Raw genomic sequence first — 21,964 nt, forward strand, 5'->3', positions numbered from 1 at the left:
TCATCTTCTATAGAACTCATATTCTACTAGAACTCATTAGTACTCATCTTCTACTAGAACTCATCTTCTACTAGAACTCATCTTCTACTAGAACTAATTTTCTCCCTGAACTCATCTTCTATAGAACTCATCTTCTACTAGAACTCATTAGAACTCATCTTCTACTAGAACTCATCTTCTACTAGAACTCATCTTCTACTAGAACTCATCTTCTGTAGAACTCACTTTCTACTTGAACTCATCTTCTACTAGAACTCATCTTCTACTAGAACTCATCTTCTACTAGAACTCATCTTCTACAAGAACTCATCTTCTACTAGAAGTCATCTTCTACTAGAACTCATCTTCTACAAGAACTCATCTTCTACTTGAACTCATCTTCTATAGAACTTATCTTCTACTAGAACTCATCTTCTGTATAACTCATCTTCTACTAGAACTCATCTTCTACTAGAACTCATCTTCTACAAGAACTCATCTTCTACTAGAACTCGTCTTCTACTAGAACTCATCTTCTACTAGAACTCATCTTCTACATGAACTCATCTTCTACTAGAACTCATCTTCTACTTGAACTCATCTTCTATAGAACTCATCTTCTACAAGACCTCATCTTCTACTAGAACTCATCTTCTACTAGAACTCATCTTCTACTAGAACTCATCTTCTATTAGAACTCATCTTCTACTAGAACTTAACTTCTATTAGAACTCATCTTCTACTAGATCTCATCTTCTACAGAACTCATCTTCCACAGAACTCATCTTCTACTAGATCTCATCTTCTACAAGATCTCATCTTCTACTAGAACTCATCTTCTACTAGAACTCATCTCCTAAAGAACTCATCTTCTAAAGAACTCGTCTCCTACTAGAACTCATCTTCTACAAGAACTCATCTTCTACAGAACTCATCTTCTACAGAACTCATCTTCTACAGAACTCATCTTCTATTAGAACTCATCTTCTACTAGAACTCATTAGAACTAATTTTCTACTAGAACTCATTAGAACTCATCTTCTACTACAACTCATCTTCTACTAGAACTCATATTCTACAGAACTCATCTTCTACAGAACTAATCTTTACTAGAACTCATCTTCTTTTGAACTCATCTTCTACTAGAACTCATCTTCTACAGAACTCATCTTCTACTAGAACTCATCTTCTATTAGAACTCATCTTCTACAGAACTCATCTTCCACTAGAACTCATCTTCTACTAGAACTCGTCTTCTACCAGAACTCATCTTCTACCAGAAGTCATCTTCTACCAGAACTACTCTTCTATAGAACTCATCTTCTACAGAACTCATCTTCTACTATAACTCATCTTCTACAGAACTCATCTTCTACTTGAACTCATCTTCTATTAGAACTCATTAGAACTCATCTTCTACTAGAACTCATCTTCTATTAGAACTCATCTTCTATTAGAACTCATCTTCTACTAGAACTCATCTTCTACAGAACACATCTTCTACTAGAACTCATCTTCTACAGAACTCATCTTCTACTAGAACTCATCTTCTACAGAACTCATCTTCTACTTGAACTCATCTTCTATTAGATCTCATTAGAACTCATCTTCTACTAGAACTCATCTTCTATTAGAACTCATCTTCTATTAGAACTCATCTTCTATTAGAACTCATCTTCTACTAGAACTCATCTTCTACTAGAACTCATCTTCTACAGAACACGTCTTCTACTAGAACTCAACTTCTACAGAACTCATCTTCTACTAGAACTCATCTTCTACTAGAACTAATCTTCTATTAGAACTCATCTTCTACTAGAACTCATTATAACTCATCTTCTACTAGAACTCATCTTCTACAGAACTCATCTTCTACAAAACCTCATCTTCTACTAGAACTCATCTTCTACTAGAACTCATCTTCTACTAGAACTCATCTTCTAAAGAACTCATCTTCTACTAGAACTCATCTTCTAAAGAACTCATCTTCTAATAGAACTCATTAGAACTAATCTTCTACTATAACTCATTAGAACTCATCTTCTACTAGAACTCATCTTCTACTAGAACTCATCTTCTGTAGAACTCATCTTCTACTAGAACTCATCTTCTACTAGATCTCATCTTCTACAGGACTCATCTTCCACAGAACTCATCTTCTACTAGATCTCATCTTCTACTAAAACTCATCTTCTACTAGAACTCATCTCCTAAAGAACTCATCTTCTAAAGAACTCGTCTCCTACTAAAACTCATCTTCTACAAGAACTCATCTTCTATTAGAACTCATCTTCTATTAGAACTCATCTTCTACTAGAACTCATTAGAACTAATCTTCTACTAGAACTCATTAGAACTCATCTTCTACTACAACTCATCTTCTATTAGAACTCATCTTCTACTAGAACTCATCTTCTACTAGAACCCATGTTCTACAGAACGCATCTTCTACTAGAACTCAACTTCTACAGAACTCATCTTCTAAAGAACTCATCTTCTATTAGAAGTCATCTTCTACTAGAACTCATTAGAACTCATCTTCTACTAGAACTCATCTTCTACTACAACTCCTCTTCTACTAGAACCCATCTTCTACAGAACGCATCTTCTACTAGAACTCATCTTCTACTATAACTCATCTTCTAAAGAACTCATCTTCTAAAGAACTCATCTTCTACTAGTACTAGAACTCATCTTCTACTAGAACTAATCTTCTATTAGAACTCATCTTCTACTAGAACTCATTATAACTCATCTTCTACTAGAACTCATCTTCTACAGAACTCATCTTCTACAAAACCTCATCTTCTACTAGAACTCATCTTCTACTAGAACTCATCTTCTACTAGAACTCATCTTCTACTAGAACTCATCTTCTAAAGAACTCATCTTCTACTAGAACTCATCTTCTAAAGAACTCATCTTCTACTAGAACTCATTAGAACTAATCTTCTACTATAACTCATTAGAACTCATCTTCTACTAGAACTCATCTTCTACTAGAACTCATCTTCTGTAGAACTCATCTTCTACTAGAACTCATCTTCTACTAGATCTCATCTTCTACAGAACTCATCTTCCACAGAACTCATCTTCTACTAGATCTCATCTTCTACTAAAACTCATCTTCTACTAGAACTCATCTCCTAAAGAACTCATCTTCTAAAGAACTCGTCTCCTACTAAAACTCATCTTCTACAAGAACTCATCTTCTATTAGAACTCATCTTCTATTAGAACTCATCTTCTACTAGAACTCATTAGAACTAATCTTCTACTAGAACTCATTAGAACTCATCTTCTACTACAACTCATCTTCTATTAGAACTCATCTTCTACTAGAACTCATCTTCTACTAGAACCCATCTTCTACAGAACGCATCTTCTACTAGAACTCAACTTCTACAGAACTCATCTTCTAAAGAACTCATCTTCTATTAGAAGTCATCTTCTACTAGAACTCATTAGAACTCATCTTCTACTAGAACTCATCTTCTACTACAACTCCTCTTCTACTAGAACCCATCTTCTACAGAACGCATCTTCTACTAGAACTCATCTTCTACTATAACTCATCTTCTAAAGAACTCATCTTCTAAAGAACTCATCTTCTACTAGTACTAGAACTCATCTTCTACTAGAACTCATCTTCCACAGAACTCATCTTCTACAGAACTCATCTTCCACAGATCCCATCTTCTACAGAACTCATCTTCAACTAGAACTCATCTTCTACAGAACTTATCTTCTACAGAACTTATCTTCTGTAGAACTCATCTTCTACTAGAACTCATCTTCTACAGAACTAATCTTCTACTAGAACTCATCTTCTACTAGAACCCATCTTCTACAGAACGCATCTTCTACTAGAACTCATCTTCTACTAGAACTCATCTTCCACAGAACTCATCTTCTACAAAACTCATCTTCCACAGATCTCATCTTCTACAGAACTCATCTTCTACTAGAACCCATCTTCTACAGAACGCATCTTCTACTAGAACTCAACTTCTACTATAACTCATCTTCTAAAGAACTCATCTTCTAAAGAACTCATCTTCTAAAGAACTCAACTTCTACAGAACTCATCTTCTACTATAACTCATCTTCTAAAGAACTCATCTTCTAAAGAACTAATCTTCTATTAGAAGTCATCTTCTACTAGAACTCATTAGAACTCATCTTCTACTAGAACTCATCTTCTGTAGAACTCATCTTCTACTGGAACTCATCTTCTATAGAACTCATTTTCTATAGAACTCATCTTCTACAAGAACTCATCTTCTACAGAACTCATCTTCTACAAGAACTCATCTTCTATAGAACTCATCTTCTATAGAACTCATCTTCTACAGAACTCATCTTCTACTAGAACTCATCTTCTGTAGAACTCATCTTCTACTAGAACTCGTCTTCTACAGAACTCATCTTCTACAGAACTCATCTTCTACTAGAACTCATCTTCTACTAGAACTCATCTTCTACTAGAACTCATCTTCTACTAGAACTCATCTTCTACTAGAACTCATCTTCTACTAGAACTCATCTTCTACTAGAACTCATCTTCTGCTAGATCTCATCTTCTACTAGAACTCATCTTCTACTAGATCTAATCTTCTACTAGAACTCATCATCTACTAGAACTCATCTTCTACTAGAACTCATCTTCTACTAGAACTCATCTTCTACTAGAACTCATCTTCTACTAGAACTCATCTTCTATAGAACTCATCTACTACTAGAACTCATCTTCTACTAGAACTCATTGTTGTTGGATTGTCATTGTTCTTGCTCTCCAGTCTTATGTTGAGTTCTGTCTCAGCCTGTAGTAAAATAGATGTATGTCAAGTGTCGATAAAGTGATCCTCATTCAGGCAGTGCTGCTTTGTTTTCTGGAGGGACTTCTGTCACCTTGCAGTGGTTCAGACTGGTGACAACATTCACAGCAAGTGAACCCTCAACACCAACAACAACCCTGTACAACATGTCTATGCTGCAGCTACCAGGACATAGTATTGGCCTTCCGCCCTCTGCCATGGTCCTTACTATATTGGTACAGGACGGATACTGGTTCTAAACCTACTGGGTTGTCAAGTGAACACATTTGGTCTAAATTGTACCGTTCACAGTCAGAATGTATGTTTCTTTATCTCTAGCTGTGCCTAGACAGAGTAATCTCTTCCAACATTATGTGCAGCATGAAGCTTATCTCTTTAAAGATGATGATTTGTTCTTGTTTTAGCATGAAACTGCTTCTGACTGAAAGACCTTCAAAGACCCTCTTTGTTTCTTGAAATGCATGTGTCTCATTTAGGTTCTTAGATTTCTCTCTCCCTTTCCCTCAACCTCTCCCTCTCCCTCTACCTCAACCTCTCCCTATCCCTATCCCTCTCCCTTTCCCTCCCTCTCTCTCTCCCTTTCCCTCAACCTCTCCCTATCCCTCTCCACCTCCCTCTCTCTCTCCCTTTCCCTCAACCTCTCCCTATCCCTATCCCTCTCCACCTCCCTCACTCTCCATCTCCCTATCCCTCTCCACCTCCCTCTCTCTCCCTCTCCCTATCCCTCTCCACCTCGCTCTCTCTCCATCTCCACCTCCCCCTCTCTCTCCCTCTCCACCTCCCTCTCTCTCTCCCTTTCCCTCAACCTCTCCCTATCCCTATCCCTCTCCACCTCCCTCTCTCTCCCTCTCCCTATCCCTCTCCACCTCCCTCTCTCTCCCTCTCCCTATCCCTCTCCACCTCGCTCTCTCTCCATCTCCACCTCCCCCTCTCTCTCCCTCTCCACCTCCATATCCCTCTCTCTCCCTCTCCACCTCCCTCTCCCTCTCCACCTCCCTATCCCTCTCCACCTCCCTCAACCTCTCCCTATCCCTCTCCACCTCCCTCTACCTCTACCGATCCTTCTCTACCTCCCTCTCCCTCTCTCTCTCCCTCTCCACCTCCCTCTCCCTATCCCTCTCCACCTCCCTCTCTCTCTCCCTCTCTCTCCCTCAACCTCTCCCTATCTCTCTCCACCTCCCTCAACCTCTCCACTTCCCTCTCCCTATCCCTCTCCACCTCCTTCTCCACCTCCCCCAACCTCTCTCTCTCCCTCCTCACCTCCCTCTACCTCTCCCTATCCCTCTCCACCTCCATCTCCACCTCCCTCTCCCTATCCCTCTCCACCTCCCTCTCTCTCTCCCTCTCTCTCCCTCAACCTCTCCCTATCTCTCTCCACCTCCCTCAACCTCTCCACTTCCCTCTCCCTATCCCTCTCCACCTCCTTCTCCACCTCCCCCAACCTCTCTCTCTCCCTCCTCACCTCCCTCTACCTCTCCCTATCCCTCTCCACCTCCATCTCCACCTCCCTCTCCCTATCCACTTCCCTCTCTCTCCCTCTCCCTATCCCTCTCCCTCTCTCTCCCTCTCCCTATCCCTCTCCACCTCGCTCTCTCTCCATCTCCACCTCCCCCTCTCTCTCCCTCTCCACCTCCCTCTCTCTCTCCCTTTCCCTCAACCTCTCCCTATCCCTTTCCCTCTCCACCTCCCTCTCTCTCCCTCTCCCTATCCCTCTCCACCTCCCTCTCTCCCACTCTCCCTATCCTTCTCCACCTCGCTCTCTCTCCATCGCCACCTCCCCCTCTCTCTCCCTCTCCACCTCCCTCTCTCTCTCCCTCTCCACCTCCATATCCCTCTCTCTCCCTCTCCACCTCCCTCTCTCTCTCCCTCTCCACCTCCCTCTCCCTATCCCTCTCCACCTCCCTCAACCTCTCCCTATCCCTCTCCACCTCCCTCTACCTCTCCCAATCCCTCTCTACCTCCCTCTCCCTCTTTCTCTCCCTCTCCACCTCCCTCTCCCTATCCCTCTCCACCTCCCTCTCTCTCTCCCTCTCCACCTCCCTCTACCTCTCTCTCCCTTTCCCTCTCTTTCTCCCTCTCCACCTCCCTATCCCTCTCCCTCTCTCTCTTTCTCCCTCTCCACCTCCCTCTCCCTATCCCTCTCCCTCTCTCTCTCTTTCTCCCTCTCCACCTCCCTCTCCCTATCCCTCTTCCTCTCTCTATATTTCTCCCTCTCCACCTCCCTCTCCCTATCCCTCTCCACATCCCGCAACCTCTCCCTATCTCTCTCCACCTCTCTCTACCTCTCCCTATGCCTCTCCACCTCCCTCTCTCTCTCCCTCTCCACCTCCCTCTCTCTCTCCCTCAACCTCTCTCTCTCTCTCCCTCTACCTCCCTCTCCACCTCCCTCTACCTCGCCCTATCCCTTTCCATCTCCCTCTCCACCTCCCTCTCCACCTCCCTCAATCTCTCTCTCTCCATCTCCCTCAACCTCTCCCTATCTCTCTCCACCTCCCTCAACCTCTCCACTTCCCTCTCCCTATCCCTCTCCACCTCCTTCTCCACCTCCCCCAACCTCTCTCTCTCTCCCTCCTCACCCCCTCAACCTCTCCCTATCCCTCTCCACCTCCATCTCCACATCCCTCTCCATATCCCTCTTCACCCCCCTCTCCCTCTCTAAATCAAAACGATTGCAAATATGCCAGGACCCATCTTTACCACATATCTGATCTGTAATCATAAATAATAGTGCTACATTTTTGGGGGGGAAGGCAATTACTTTGAACAGTCAGAGTCAGTTTCTCATGGGGATTACATGCATTTGTTTTCATTTTCATCAGGCTTTACTATGGCCTACTGGTTTAGCACCCCTTGGGTGAAAGTCTGTTTAATGTGGAGTCTCTCTGTCCCTTTAATACATAAAGCTTATCTCTGTGGCTTCACTTTCAACTGTCTCTCTCACATATGAACTTGACATTTTGTGAGCTGTCTCCTCAATTCCAAAAGTAGACGCAAGATAGTAAGATAAAATTGAATCAAATTTGTGTCAAAGCAGTTCCACTGTGGAAGGCAAGGGGGGCTAAAACATTATACGATATGGGTAGATTCCGTCTGTCAGTTTCTTGTTTATAACATAAAGAAGAGCTAAACTTTTTTTGGTTATGGACATAACGGTTTACCTCGCTCTCAGCATCCAACAGTATTTCGGTAATAAGTGGATCTTTTCCTCTGGATTTAGTCTTAAAGAAAATATGTTGTGAACATTAAAAAAACTTTCACAATAGTGTTTTGCTGCAATGAGAACAAACATCTGTTGAAGCTAAAACAAACTACAGTTTATTTGTGTTAATTCTGGACAATGAAACCAGCTGTGTGAGTCTAGTGACAGTTTACAGGACCACTTGTAGACTATAGCACCGTACAACATGCCATAAAAGAGAGTAATGTTTCAGGTGAAGTGCATGTGAAATTCCCAGAAATCAGGCTATGAATGCATACGTCCCCACACTGATGAATAACAAAGCAATTAGTAACATGCTCCGGGATGTACAGGACAGCACAGTAGTTTCATGTAGTCCAGTAACATATGACTGAAACTCACTAATTATCTGTGTTCTTCGTTATCTCCCTGTCTCTACAGAGTGTGAGTGAGTTTGGCCTGGACATCATCGAGACCCCGGAGGGAGACAGATGGCCTCAGCTGATCGTCCAGCAGAGCCTGGACCGCGAGCAGAAGGACACCTTCGTCATGAAGATCAAGGTGGAGGACGGAGGAACGCCACCCAAGTCCAGCACGGCCATCCTCCAGGTCACCATCTCCGACGTCAACGACAATCGGCCGGTCTTCAAGGACAGTGAGGTGGAGGTGAACATCCCCGAGAACGCACCCATAGGAACCTCCGTCACCCAGCTCCACGCCACAGACGCAGACCTCGGCTCCAACGCCCAGATCCACTTCTCCTTCTCTAATCAGATCTCCTCATCCACCAAGAGGCATTTTTCCATCGACAGCACCACCGGGCTGATCACTGTCAAGCAGCCCTTAGACCGGGAGGCCACCCCAGTCCACAAACTCATTGTCCTAGCCAGCGATGGCAGCTCCACCCCCTCCAGAGCTGCTGTTATCGTCAACGTAACGGACATTAATGACAACGTTCCGTCCATAGACACTCGGTACATAATGAACCTTGTAAATGGAACGGTTCTACTGTCGGAGAACGCTCCTCTCAACACAAAAATAGCCCTAATTACAGTGACGGACAAGGACTCTGATCTGAACGGAAAAGTGACTTGTTATACTGACCACGATGTTCCTTTCAGGTTAAAGCCAGTCTTTAATGATCAGTTCCTGCTGGAGACTGCGGCCCCCCTAGATTACGAAACAACCAGGGAATATGCTATTAAGATAGTGGCGTCGGATTCTGGGAAGCCTCCTTTGAACACTTCAGCGATGGTTTTAATTAAAATTAAGGATGAGAATGACAACGCTCCCATCTTCCCTCAGCCTGAGATTCAGCTGTCCATACCAGAAAACAATGATCCATCCACGCAGCTCATAAAGATCAGTGCCATGGATGCAGACAGCGGTCATAATGCAGAGATTATTTATTCTCTTGGCCCTGACGCCCCTGATGGGTTTAACATAGATCGACGGTCAGGAATCCTTTCCGTTGGCAAACGCCTGGACAGAGAGAAGCAGGAGAAGTATTCATTCACTGTCATGGCGAGAGACAATGGGTCTACTTCCCTGCAGAGCAATGTCACAGTGAGGTTAATAGTGCAGGACCTCAACGACAACAGCCCAGCTTTCACCCATCCTGAGTATAACTTCTACGTGCCTGAGAACCTGCCTCTGTACGGGACCGTGGGTCTGATCACCGTCACAGATTCTGACGCAGGTGACAACTCTGTCATAACACTGTCCATCCTGAACGGGAAAGACAATTTCATTATTGATCCCCAGACCGGTGTGATCAAACCCAACATCACGTTTGATAGAGAGCAGCAGAGCTCATACACTTTTATGGTGAAGGCTATAGACGGAGGGCAACCACCCAGCACTTCATACGCCAAGGTCACCATAAACGTTGTGGATGTCAATGACAATCGACCCGTTTTTCTTATTCCCTCGTCCAACTACTCATACGATCTGGTCCAGTCTACCACCAGCCCTGGGTCTGTGGTCACCAGGGTGTTCGCTATAGACAATGACACTGGCATGAATGCTGAGCTGCAGTACAGCATAATTGGGGAATCACCAAGAGGGCTGTTTGCCATAGACAAAACAACTGGTAATATAACTCTGCAGGAGAAGATAGTCTCAGCCGATCAGGGTTTACACAGGCTAGTGGTGAAAGTCAAAGACCTGGGCCAGCCAGAGTCCTTACACGCAATCGCCCTCATTCACCTGTTCATTAACGAGACTGTATCCAACGCCACGTTCATTCAAGAGCAGCTACGTAAGAGCTTGGAGACTCCGTTGGACCGTAACGTGGGAGACAGTGAGGTCACACCCCAAGCCAACGGATACGTGATTGTTGTCATCGCTATTATAGCTGGGACTATGACCGTCATCTTAGTCATCTTCGTGACAGCCTTGGTGCGCTGTCGTCAGACGCCCAGGCACAAAGTGGTGCAGAAGGGCAAGCAGAGCGGCGAGTGGGTGTCGCCCAACCAGGAGAACCGTCAAATCAAGAAGAAAAAGAAGAAAAAGAAGAGATCCCCTAAGAGCCTCCTCTTGAACTTTGTCAGCATAGAAGAATCCAAGCCTGATGATCCCAGCCAGGAGCACATTAATGGAACCCTGGACCTGCCTGTGGAGTTAGATGAGCAGACCATGGGGAAATACAACTGGGCCACTACGCCGACCACCTTCAAACCTGACAGTCCAGACTTAGCCAAGCATTACAAGTCTGCCTCCCCCCAGCCAACCTTCCAAATCAAACCAGAGACCCCGATGGCGCCCAATAAACACCACGTGATTCAGGAGCTCCCGCTAGACAACACGTTTGTGGTGGGCTGTGACTCGCACTCCAAGTGCTCCTCCACCAGCTCAGACCCGTACTCGGTCTCAGAGTGCAGCTGTCAGGGGGGATTCAAGACTCCTGGGCAAATCCACACCAGACAGGTAATTCATAACTTATTTTCTAAAGCTACCTATTGTTCCCACTCCCACTCCCCGTACCAGTGTCCCTTTGTTGATAAGATGGAGGGTGATGGGTTGCAGTGGGAGGGAGACGGGAGATTGAACCACTCAAAAAGTCACATGTGCATTAATGTCATCAGCATTGAATATTGAGGAAGAATACCTCAGAGAGGAAGGAGAGAACTGAAGTCTGGCCAAGAAACTTCATTCAAATGAAATCTATCTTTACTTCCCAAAAAGACAGATTATACCTCCCTTTGCTATCTTGTATTATATGTTTGTTAAACCCTTTAACCTTATTTGGGTTAATGTTCCACTTTAAAGTATAATGGTGGCAGTGGAATGGTGGGAACCAGTGTTAAATGAGAATCTTAAGTGAGAAGGCTGGTGGCAGAGTAATAGCATGCTTGAGAATCAAGTTGGCCATGCTACTAATTGAACTCTGCCCAGGTGTATTTGCTGAGGACCAACGGATTAAAGCAGCGCTAAGCTTTTTTGATTGACACACCTGAAAAAAAAACTAGCATGTCTGACAGACAGAGAAAACCAAACATAGAGTGTTTGATTTGGGTTCAATCAGCTGTTCACTTTCCCCTGAAATAGTAGGAAACGTATATCCCCCAAGAGTTTCCACTACAGAATAATAAGACCTCATTAAATAATCCCAGATTTCAGTTGCGTGCTGGAGATATTAAGTGGTGTCTTGACTGTGGAGGCTCTGAAGGCTTTGTCAGCGTGAGGAGTAGAGCAAAGCAAAAATGCATTTGAATGATAGTGTCTGGTCTGAGGCTTATGATTCTCTAAGAGATATGCCAAATGCGAAGTGCCCTAATAAATAAATGCAGGCCAGGGAGGTGAGGAGAGGTGGCCTTGTGAGGGCAGACAATACGGCGGAGCAGAGCAGAGCAGAGCGGGGCGGAGTAGAGCAGAGTGGGGCGGAGCAGAGCGGGGTGGAGCAGAGCAGAGTGGGGCGGAGCAGAGCGGGGTGGAGCAGAGCGGGGCGGAGCAGAGCAGAGTGGGGCGGAGCAGAGCAGAGTGGAGCGGAGCGGGGCGGAGCAGAGCGGGGCGGGGCGGATCAGAGCGGGGCGGAGCAGAGCAGAGTGGGGCGGAGCAGAGCGGGGTGGAGCAGAGCAGAGTGGGGCGGAGCAGAGCGGGGTGGAGCAGAGCGGGGTGGAGCAGAGCAGAGCGGGGCGGAGCAGAGCGGGGCGGAGTAGAGCGGGGCGGAGCAGAGTGGGGCGGAGCAGAGCGAGGCGGAGCAGAGCGGGGCGGAGCAGAGCAGAGTGGGGCGGAGCGGGGCGGAGCAGAGCGGGGCGGAGCAGAGCAGAGGGGGGCGGAGCAGAGCGGGGCGGAGCATAGCGGGGCGGAGCAGAGCAGAGTGGGGCGGAGCAGAGCGGGGCGGAGCAGAGCAGAGTGGGGCGGAGCAGAGTGGGGCGGAGCAGAGCGGGGCGGAGCATAGCGGGGCGGAGCAGAGCAGAGTGGGGCGGAGCAGAGCGGGGCGGAGCAGAGCAGAGTGGGGCGGAGCAGAGCGGGGCGGAGCAGAGCGAGGCGGAGCAGAGCGGGGCGGAGCAGAGCGGGGCGGAGCAGAGCGGGGCGGAGCAGAGTGGGGCGGAGCAGAGCGGGGCGGAGCAGAGCAGAGTGGGGCGGAGCGGGGCGGAGCAGAGCAGAGTGGGGCGGAGCAGAGCGGGGCGGAGCAGAGCGGGGCGGAGCAGAGCAGAGTGGGGCGGAGCAGAGCGGGGCAGAGCAGAGCGGGGCGGAGCGGGGCGGACCAATAGAAAGAGGAGGTAGCTAGACGAGGGCTTTGGACCAATAGGAGGAGGTGGTAGCTAGACGAGGGCTTAGGACCAATAGAAAGAGAAGGTAGCTAGACGAGGGCTTGGGACGAATAGGAGGAGGGGGTAGCTAGACGAGGGCTTGGGACCAATAGGAGGAGGGGGTAGCTAGACGAGGGCTTAGGACCAATAGGAGGAGGGGGTAGCTAGATGAGGGCTTGGGACCAATGGGAGGAGGGGGTAGCTAGACGAGGGCTTAGGACCAATAGGAGGAGGGGGTAGCTAGACGAGGGCTTGGGACCAATAGGAGGAGGGGGTAGCTAGACGAGGGCTTAGGACCAATAGGAGGAGGGGGTAGCTAGACGAGGGCTTAGGACCAATATGAGGAGGGGGTAGCTAGACGAGGGCTTGGGACCAATAGGAGGAGGGTGTAGCTAGACGAGGGCTTAGGACCAATAGGAGTAGGGGGTAGCTAGACGAGGGCTTGGGACCAATAGGAGGAGGGGGTAGCTAGACGAGGGCTTGGGACCAATAGGAGGAGGGGGTAGCTAGACGAGGGCTTAGGACCAATAGGAGGAGGGGGTAGCTAGACGAGGGCTTAGGACCAATAGGAGGAGGGGGTAGCTAGATAGAGTCAGTAAAAGATGGTTGCTCAGTCCATTTAACCAATTCCTTATAATCTTTAATGACTTAGCTTGAAGGATCTTTTTTGAAGCAGCTGGTTGGTGTTGTGATATAGGTTAGGGTTCATCATTGGTAGTTGTTATGGTGTGGTAGAGACAGTATTAATATAGGTTAGGGTTCATCATTGGTAGTCGTTATGGTGTGGTAGAGACAGTATTAATATAGGTTAGGGTTCATCATTGGTAGTCGTTATGGTGTGGTAGAGAGACAGTATTAACATACATAACATAGGATTTATTAATTCTGTATTAATGGGCATAGCATGGGATTCATTCATACAGTACGATACATTTGATTTTAAATGCGGGGATTAGTTTGTAGTAAATGTAATGTTTGGTTTTTTTTGTCTTTTGTTTTTCATGATTTTTGTTCACATCTAAAATAACACATTCTGGTGCAGTTTTATCATACATCTTTTATGGATTTTATTTGATGCAGTGTAACATTCTTGAATTTTGTACTTGTCAATCTTCACAGATTTGTACAGATTTTTTTTTGGGGGGGGGGGGATTGCCTTGTTGCCCTCATTGTGGCCTGTTGTAGCATAGTTCTTACAGATTACTGTCTATAATTTTCAATCCCTTGTAGCATAGTTCTTACAGATGACCGTCGATCCACTGATGAGGTGTGTACATGGTAATTTAAAGAGACACCCACACAGAACAGATATTAATTTCCCTTACCAATCTTTTATTTAAACCCCATTTAAAAGCAACACTGGCCATGATACATTATCCGTAAGCCTACTTGCGTAGCCTGCACGGGAACATATACTTCAGTTGTTTGTAATACTCCCTGTCAAGTTGTCAGAATGGCTTTGCACTCATACTGGTTAAGCCCTGCACTAAAAGACCCCCTGAAATATGCACAAATATTTATCCAATGTTTTGGTAAAAATTCAGATAAATTCAGATGTAAAAAAAAAATGTAATGTTGGGGAGGCAGTATTAATGGTGTTTTTCATATATTCCATGTCACTGATGTTGTTCATCAGAAATACTTCTCCTTTCAGCTAATCTGAATGAATTCATGATTAAATCACCTCTCCTCCGTCCTTGTAATGTGCCGAATCAGCTGTTCAATCATTATATTTTATCTAGTGGATTTTAGGGCTTGCTAATCTGAAAAAGGCTTTGCGAGTTGAATTGAATCATTATCTGTTTCTTATGGGGTAATTATTGGTCAGGCATTTCGAGTTTAATCACTTTTTTTTTTGTTTCTTATGGGGTAATTATTGGTCATAATATTTGGTCAGATTCTGTCAAACACATGTTTTATGGTGTAAAATGGGAACAGCGTTGTTCAAACTGAAATACCAGCGCCACCTTAGAGATGTCAGGATGATGGTATATCTATTATCTCTATTGTAATCTCCTGTCACCTGGAGCGCTTGAAAAGTAGGGGCCTCCCTGTTGGCAATAGATGTGACAGTTAAGTGTGCGTATTCAAAGCCTATACGTGAAGTAAATCAGGGTCTGGTGAGAATCTGGAGCTCAAAAGGCTAATTAAATGAATAAAAGTGTTAATCACTCATAATACAATATGATTAACATCTCTGTAATTAGGTTTCGGGAGAAGATAAAAGATAAAAGAGGAAGGAAGTCAATGTCCTTTAGGATTGTTAAGATTATATCAGGTATACCTGTGTTGTTATGTGTTAATAACATTTAGAATACGTTACCCAGCAGGCTATGCGGCGGGGGGGGGGGGGGAGTACAGGTGGTTGAAGAATGCCTTGCATGGCTAAATATGGAGTTTTCTAGCTGACATATATGTTCATTAAAAGTAGTTCAACCTACGCCCCGGTTTGTCATTATACAAGGAATGAACATAACAATACCTAAATATTATTGCCAGTTACTAGGTCTTTAATATTATTGGACCTCTGACAGCCAATGACTGACAATACTGGCTACAACTTCCTAGTTTTGACTTGTCTAAACTCTCGCTCCAATAGATTCCTCTTTTAACATTGATCCAGTTCAGATAAATTCTCTAATGCTCCCCAGAATATTAACATTCATGTTTTTCTTTATCTCATGAAATGAAAATGTTTTGTCGAGTGTAGAATTCACAATTGTGATCCGTTCAAGTCAGCCTGGCCTTAACAAAAGCAGCATATGGCAAGTTGACACCACTCAATCTCCCTGAGCGTAAACCTGTAATACAAAAAAGTCCAAAATACAGGATAAAGCAGATTGTGATGTTTTTATTTGTTCATGAAAGTGAAAGACAGTGATTTTACGTGCCTCTTCCATTGACCTTTTACCTAAAGCAGCTAGAGGATAAAGGATATAACAGCACACATTGAATCCTAATAGGAGACGCAGGAGACTTACAGATGAAGGTCAGATGAATGTTTAAGGGGACTTACGGATGTAGGCGCTAAAGAGGGAAGCTTGTCAAAAATACTTCAGAGACTACATATTTATGGCACCATATGGTATCTTAATATCTTAAGAGCTTTGTTTGGTGGGAGCCAATGCTGCTCAGTGCACCATAGCCTCTTTTCCTCTCTCCCTAGCTTCCCTTCTCTCTTTTATTCCCTCCCTCATATCTGCCTTCCTTTTCTTTTATCTCTGTCTATCTCCCTGTTCTCAGCCGGTAGATTTAGAGGTCAATCCCCCCCGGTGACGTGCGGGAAACCTCTGTCTCCATCTGTGCTTTAGTTGTGGCAGATCAAGTGAGCAACCTCCCTGGCTGGCTGAGTGATCTCAGACACGGGCATGAATATGCAACAGCAATGAGGCCAATATGCTCTTTTGTTTGTCCCATATTCCACAGGGCCATAGTGCATACCAGGTCAGTTGTTGATGTCAGACCAAAACCTCCTGTGGTTTGTGTGTTTTCTTAGCTAGCAAGGCCATTAACATATTCATACTTAACATACTGTACATAGATATTACCATTTGACATGATCTCAGAACATGAACATTTGAAAGGATGGCAGATGTGATTATGTTGTTGTTGTAATTTACAATATATTACCTAAAACAATCACTCTAGCTAAGTGTAATAGCTAACCCTAACAGAAAAACCACATGATATAGCACATGTGGAAAATCACATGATTTGACATGTAAAAAAATCACGATTTGACATGTAGAAAATCACATGATTTGACATGTGGAAAATCACATGATTTGACATGTAAAAAATCACGATTTGACATGTAGAAAATCACATGATTTGACATATTTTTTTGGAATGTGTCATTTTATGTTTACACATGTTTCTGTACATGTTGTCACATGTTTCTGTACATGTTGTCACATGTAGAGAATCACATGAAAACGTGATTTTGGAACTTGTGTTATAAAAAAAATTTATTCATAGGTTTTTTCAATAAGGGTAGGGTTGTAAAAATTATGGAAAATTTCCCAAACTTCTAACCAACCTGCTGTAATGACTTGTGATGCCAGTAGACAGTAGATGGGGGACGGACGGACGGGACGGGAGGGGAGGTCTGTTGTATCACCTCTTACCAGCTGATTTAGGCGTTTGCTTATATAATCAATATGCATACTGTAGGTAGGCCTAATGTAAGCAGCAGCACAAGGTCAGATTCAACATGACGATTCAGATATCGGCAGACGTGTCTCTTGTAGTTTTGGCGCAGACCTCGTGAATGTCAGACCTGTACTTATCAGAAGACCTACTGAAGGGATGCCAGAGTAAGGACTAAAGTACGAGACAAAATGCTGTTTTCAGGGTTAAAACGAAGTGTTGCAGTAGGGTGGTGGATGTAATTACACATTTGGAGCTAAATCTATTGAAGAGAATTGCATGCTCTGCTAATCACAGTAAAATGCACAAGCTTATGCTCTTATGTAGTATTCTTCAAGGACTTCTTCTGGCAAGGAAATCGTACCTGATTGTCAGCTGTACCTTGAAGAATGCTTTTTTTTCTCTCTCTTATTGAATACAAATGATCTAGAGATTTTTATTCACCGTTCGAGTGTAATAGAGTTTTTAACAGCTACTACAGATTAGACTTCTCAGATCTGGATTATATTGTAACTTCAATCTCCCTATATCTGTCTGTCTCTCTATATTACAGGAGACGGCACTGAAACCACCACTCTATGACACACTCTGTGGCTCAGGTACAACTCGCTGCCACAGGATAAAAATCAATCTCTAGCTGCCAGTAACCTAGAGAGAGAAAGAGAGAGGGAGAGAGAGAGAGAGAGGGAGGAAGGCACAGATGAAGAGGTAAATCTCATACTATACAGTCTCCACATCCTCAAAACACCAACCAACAAAAAGGAATATGTCAAATTTGGTTTATTTAATTTTTGTTTGCCGGAAAAAGAAAAGTAGAACTTGAATAATTTTCACAGAAATGAAGACACATTGTTGCCTGCCTGAAACTTGACAAAACTCTCCTTGTGAATCCTGTAGGAGGTTTGAAATACTTTATAGAAAGCCACACATTTACAGTATCTCTTATTATATCTATCTCCGAGACGATGACTCACGATATGACCCACCCCCATGTATAAAAAACATACAGTACAAATACAATGAACAGCTCTTCTGTACTTTATTCTGTTAAGTATATGTTTATATGTATTTATGTATATTTATCACAGAGTTGACTATGTTTATATTGATTGATTCTGTTTGACTAAAGTTTACATACCTGGTGTCTGTTGTTATTTTGTTGTTTTCATTTGTTTGACTAAAGTTTACATAGCTGGTGTCTGTTGTTATTTAGTTTTTTTCTTGTTTGACTAAAGTTTACATACCTGGTGTCTGTTGTTATTTAGTTTTTTTCTTGTTTAACTAAAGTTTACATACCTGGTGTCTGTTGTTATTTTGTTGTTTTCATTTGTTTGACTAAAGTTTACATACCTGGTGTCTGTTGTTATTTTGTTTTTTTCTTGTTTGACTCAAATTTGACCTTCCTGCTGTCTGTTGTTATGTTGTTTTTTCCCCTTGCTTTTTAATCCATTGAATTTGCTATTTTTGGGCTCGTGGATATACTGACTGGCAATGTATAATGCTGCAAGCTAGACCTACTGCAAATGGGTCTATGTACCTTTATGTCAATGATCGCCTCGTATCGTCCCATAGACTTACAGTGCCACCGTTAGTGTTAGTAGTGGAGAGTGTGGCTAGTGTTAATATGCATGGCCCACTGGGCTGGAACACCACAGCTGGTGTTAGTAGGGAAGAGTGTGGCTGGTGTTAATATGCATGGCCCACAGGGCTGGAACACCACAGCTGGTGTTAGTAGGGAAGAGTGTGGCTAGTGTTAATATGCATGGCCCACTGGGCTGGAACACCACATTGTGGTGATTTACCAGGACCAGGAGGACCGTGTCTGCTGATTGCCACCGTAGGACAGTAGGGAATTGTACCTCATAATAGAGAGGATGACTTTAATACTTTGAGCCACAATCACAAGGGACCCGAAAGGCTCTGTTCATAATCAAAAGCTGTTCTATGTAGGACTAAACAGATGAGCGCCATGGTTTAACCTTCGTGTACTAGAGTCAGACAGACAGATTCACAGTAGAGCACCATGGTTTAACCTTTGTGTACTAGAGTCAGACAGATTCACAGTAGAGCACCATGGTTTAACCTTCGTGTACTAGAGTCAGACAGACAGATTCACAGTAGAGCACCATGGTTTAACCTTCGTGTACTAGAGTCAGATAGACAGATTCACAGTAGAGCACCATGGTTTAACCTTCGTGTACTAGAGTCAGACAGATTCACAGTAGAGCACCATGGTTTAACCTTCATGTACTAGAGTCAGATAGACAGATTCACAGTAGAGCACCATGGTTTAACCTTCGTGTATAGGGGTCAGATAGACAGATTCACAGTAGAGCACCATGGTTTAACCTTCGTGTACTAGAGTCAGATAAACAGATTCACAGTAGAGCACCATGGTTTAACCTTCGTGTACTAGAGTCAGACAGACAGATCCCACAAGTCAGAGCCGATTTAACCTGTGAGATATAATATTACATATTTCAAATGATGGTTCCAAGTGGTAAAACTCAGGCTGTTCGTTGATACCACTTGGTTGGTTTAAAGCAAGAAGAACAAAAAAGACAAACTTGATTTTGTGCACTTATTTATATCAATGCATTATTTATTCAAGTGAAATTAAGAGAGATAAACATTAAACACCTACAATGAGAAGTGGTCGTACAAGCAGCATTCAGCAGGTTTAAATTTATTAACATCAATAAGGTGAAGACAGAATAATCTTTACAATCCACTTTCAATATTATACGCCTTTTGGTTCTGGTTTGGTATCCACACAAATATATGCCTCTGCTGCATTGTGTAAACACTTGGAGTCATTCATCGTGGTTATGTCCTGATCTTAATTACTATCTTCAATACTACACTAATAAACAGCTTGGTGGGTTAGCACTGTTGTTAATAGTCCTGATGTTTAATGGTTGTCTTATAACGAGACTGCTTTGGTAGACGAAGCTGTATGTACAGTATGTGTGGCACATATACGATACCTTCCTAATGATCCAACTCGTTTCCGGAGAAGGTACCGGATGTAATTACGGTATCAAATGTATTACTACTGAGTAGAACCGCAGTGTGAACTATACAGAGCATCTTAGCACTGTAATCATCATGTGATTTAACTGATCTTAGGGAGAAAAGAGAAAAAAACATACATGAGAGAAGACAGCTTTTTATCTTCTGTAAGGGAGACAGATGACTATGAAATACCAACCTCACTTGAATTCAATGTGAAGTACAATATGCTTCTTACATACTCTGTAATTAACTTTGATTTGCCAATTATGTGAAGAAAAAGTGTATATAAATGTTTTGTTTATGTATGTGTGAGCTTCTGGAATTTATTAAAGTCTTTTTTGCATTGTATTGCACATTTCCCATGACTCTTCTTATTAATCAGGACGTTGGACCTTCTCATTGCAATATATTAAACTGTCTGTCCTTCCTTCATTATATTATACTGTCTGTCTGTCTGTCCTTCCTTCTTTATATTATACTGTCTGTCTGTCTGTCCTTCCTTCATTATATTATACTGTCTGTCTGTCTGTCCTTCCTTCTTTATATTATACTGTCTGTCTGTCTGTCTGTCCTTCATTATATTATACTGTCTGTCTGTCTGTCTGTCCTTCCTTCATTATATTATACTGTCTGTCTGTCCTTCCTTCATTATATTATACTGTCTGTCTGTCCTTCCTTCTTTATATTATACTGTTTGTCTGTCCTTCCTTCATTATATTATCCTGTCTGTCTGTCCTTCCTTCTTTCTTTATATTATACTGTCTGTCTGTCTGTCCTTCCTTCTTTATATTAAATTGTCTGTCTGTCTGTCCTTCCTTCATTATATTATACTGTCTGTCTGTCTGTCTGTCCTTCCTTCATTATATTATACTGTCTGTCTGTCTGTCTGTCCTTCCTTCATTATATTATACTGTCTGTTTGTCTGTCCTTCCTTCATTATATTATACTGTCTGTCTGTCTGTCTGTCCTTCCTTCATTATATTATACTGTCTGTCTGTCCTTCCTTCATTATATTATACTGTCTGTCTGTCTATCCTTCCTTCATTATATTATACTGTCTGTCTGTCCTTCCTTCTTTCTATTATACTGTCTGTCTCTCCTTCCTTCAGTATATTATACTGTCTGTCTCTCTGTTTCTTCCTTCATTATATTATACTGTCTGTCTGTCCTTCCTTCATTATATTATACTGTCTGTCTGTCCTTCCTTCATTATATTATACTGTTTGTCTGTCCTTCCTTCATTATATTATACTGTCTGTCTGTCTGTCCTTCATTATATTATACTGTTTGTCTGTCCTTCCTTCATTATATTATACTGTCTGTCTGTCCTTCCTTCATTATATTATACTGTCTCTCTGTCCTTCCTTCATTATATTATACTGTCTGTCTGTCCTTCCTTCATTATATTATACTCTATCCAGCTTCCCTGCATTTCCTCTACTTATAACAGAAGCCCATTAAGACTAAAAATAACCTTGAAATCATCTATCCGATGATTTGTAATTTTTTGGTAAGATTGTCATTCTACATTGTACTGTCTAGGTCAACGACGGGCCATGCCCTTCACAAATACTGTGTTGCTGGATTGGTTAGTTGGACAAACAATAATAATTGGCTCATCAGTTCAGCCTGAGGGGAAAAAATTGCAAAAAATATGAAACGTTATTTTTCTTGTAACTGCGTAACTCGACTACAGGGAAGAAACAATGAAACAGTTTAGATCTTTCATTAGGAACAGTTTTAAATAGAAGTTATGATGGAAATATTCTACAAACAGGACTTTTGAAGTGCACATCTACAGTATAACTATGTAAGAATATTAATATATATATATACTGTGTATATATAAGGAATCCCATGTTGTCTGTTATGGTTTGCCATAACATAATACTGTTAGAATCCAACTCAATTGCAAGGCATGAACAGAACCAGAGCTCTTAACAATAAACACAATCAGACGTCTTAACTATACCTCATTGTCTGTATTTAAAGGCATGAACACAACCCGAGATCTTAACTATGAACCAAACCAGACATCTTAACTATGAA

At 42.9% G+C, this 21,964-nt stretch overlaps 1 protein-coding gene across 2 annotated transcripts in view; it reads left to right on the forward strand.

Annotated features, from left to right (window-relative positions):
• LOC129827462 (protocadherin-11 X-linked-like) overlaps nt 1-21,964 on the forward strand; it is a 355,317-nt gene that overhangs the window by 52,363 nt on the left and 280,990 nt on the right. Inside the window, exons 3-4 of one of the 2 annotated variants that reach the window (XM_055888347.1) lie at nt 8,436-10,922; nt 17,454-20,263. In XM_055888347.1, coding sequence (XP_055744322.1) covers nt 8,436-10,922; nt 17,454-17,537 — 2,571 coding nt within the window. In that variant the 3' untranslated portion in view covers nt 17,538-20,263. Of the gene's footprint in view, nt 1-8,435; nt 10,923-17,453; nt 20,264-21,964 lie in introns of those variants that run through there. The other variant, XM_055888346.1, reaches the window with a different exon arrangement.

Source organism: Salvelinus fontinalis, chromosome 29 (assembly GCF_029448725.1).
Source record: "Salvelinus fontinalis isolate EN_2023a chromosome 29, ASM2944872v1, whole genome shotgun sequence".
Classification (NCBI taxonomy): domain Eukaryota; kingdom Metazoa; phylum Chordata; class Actinopteri; order Salmoniformes; family Salmonidae; genus Salvelinus; species Salvelinus fontinalis.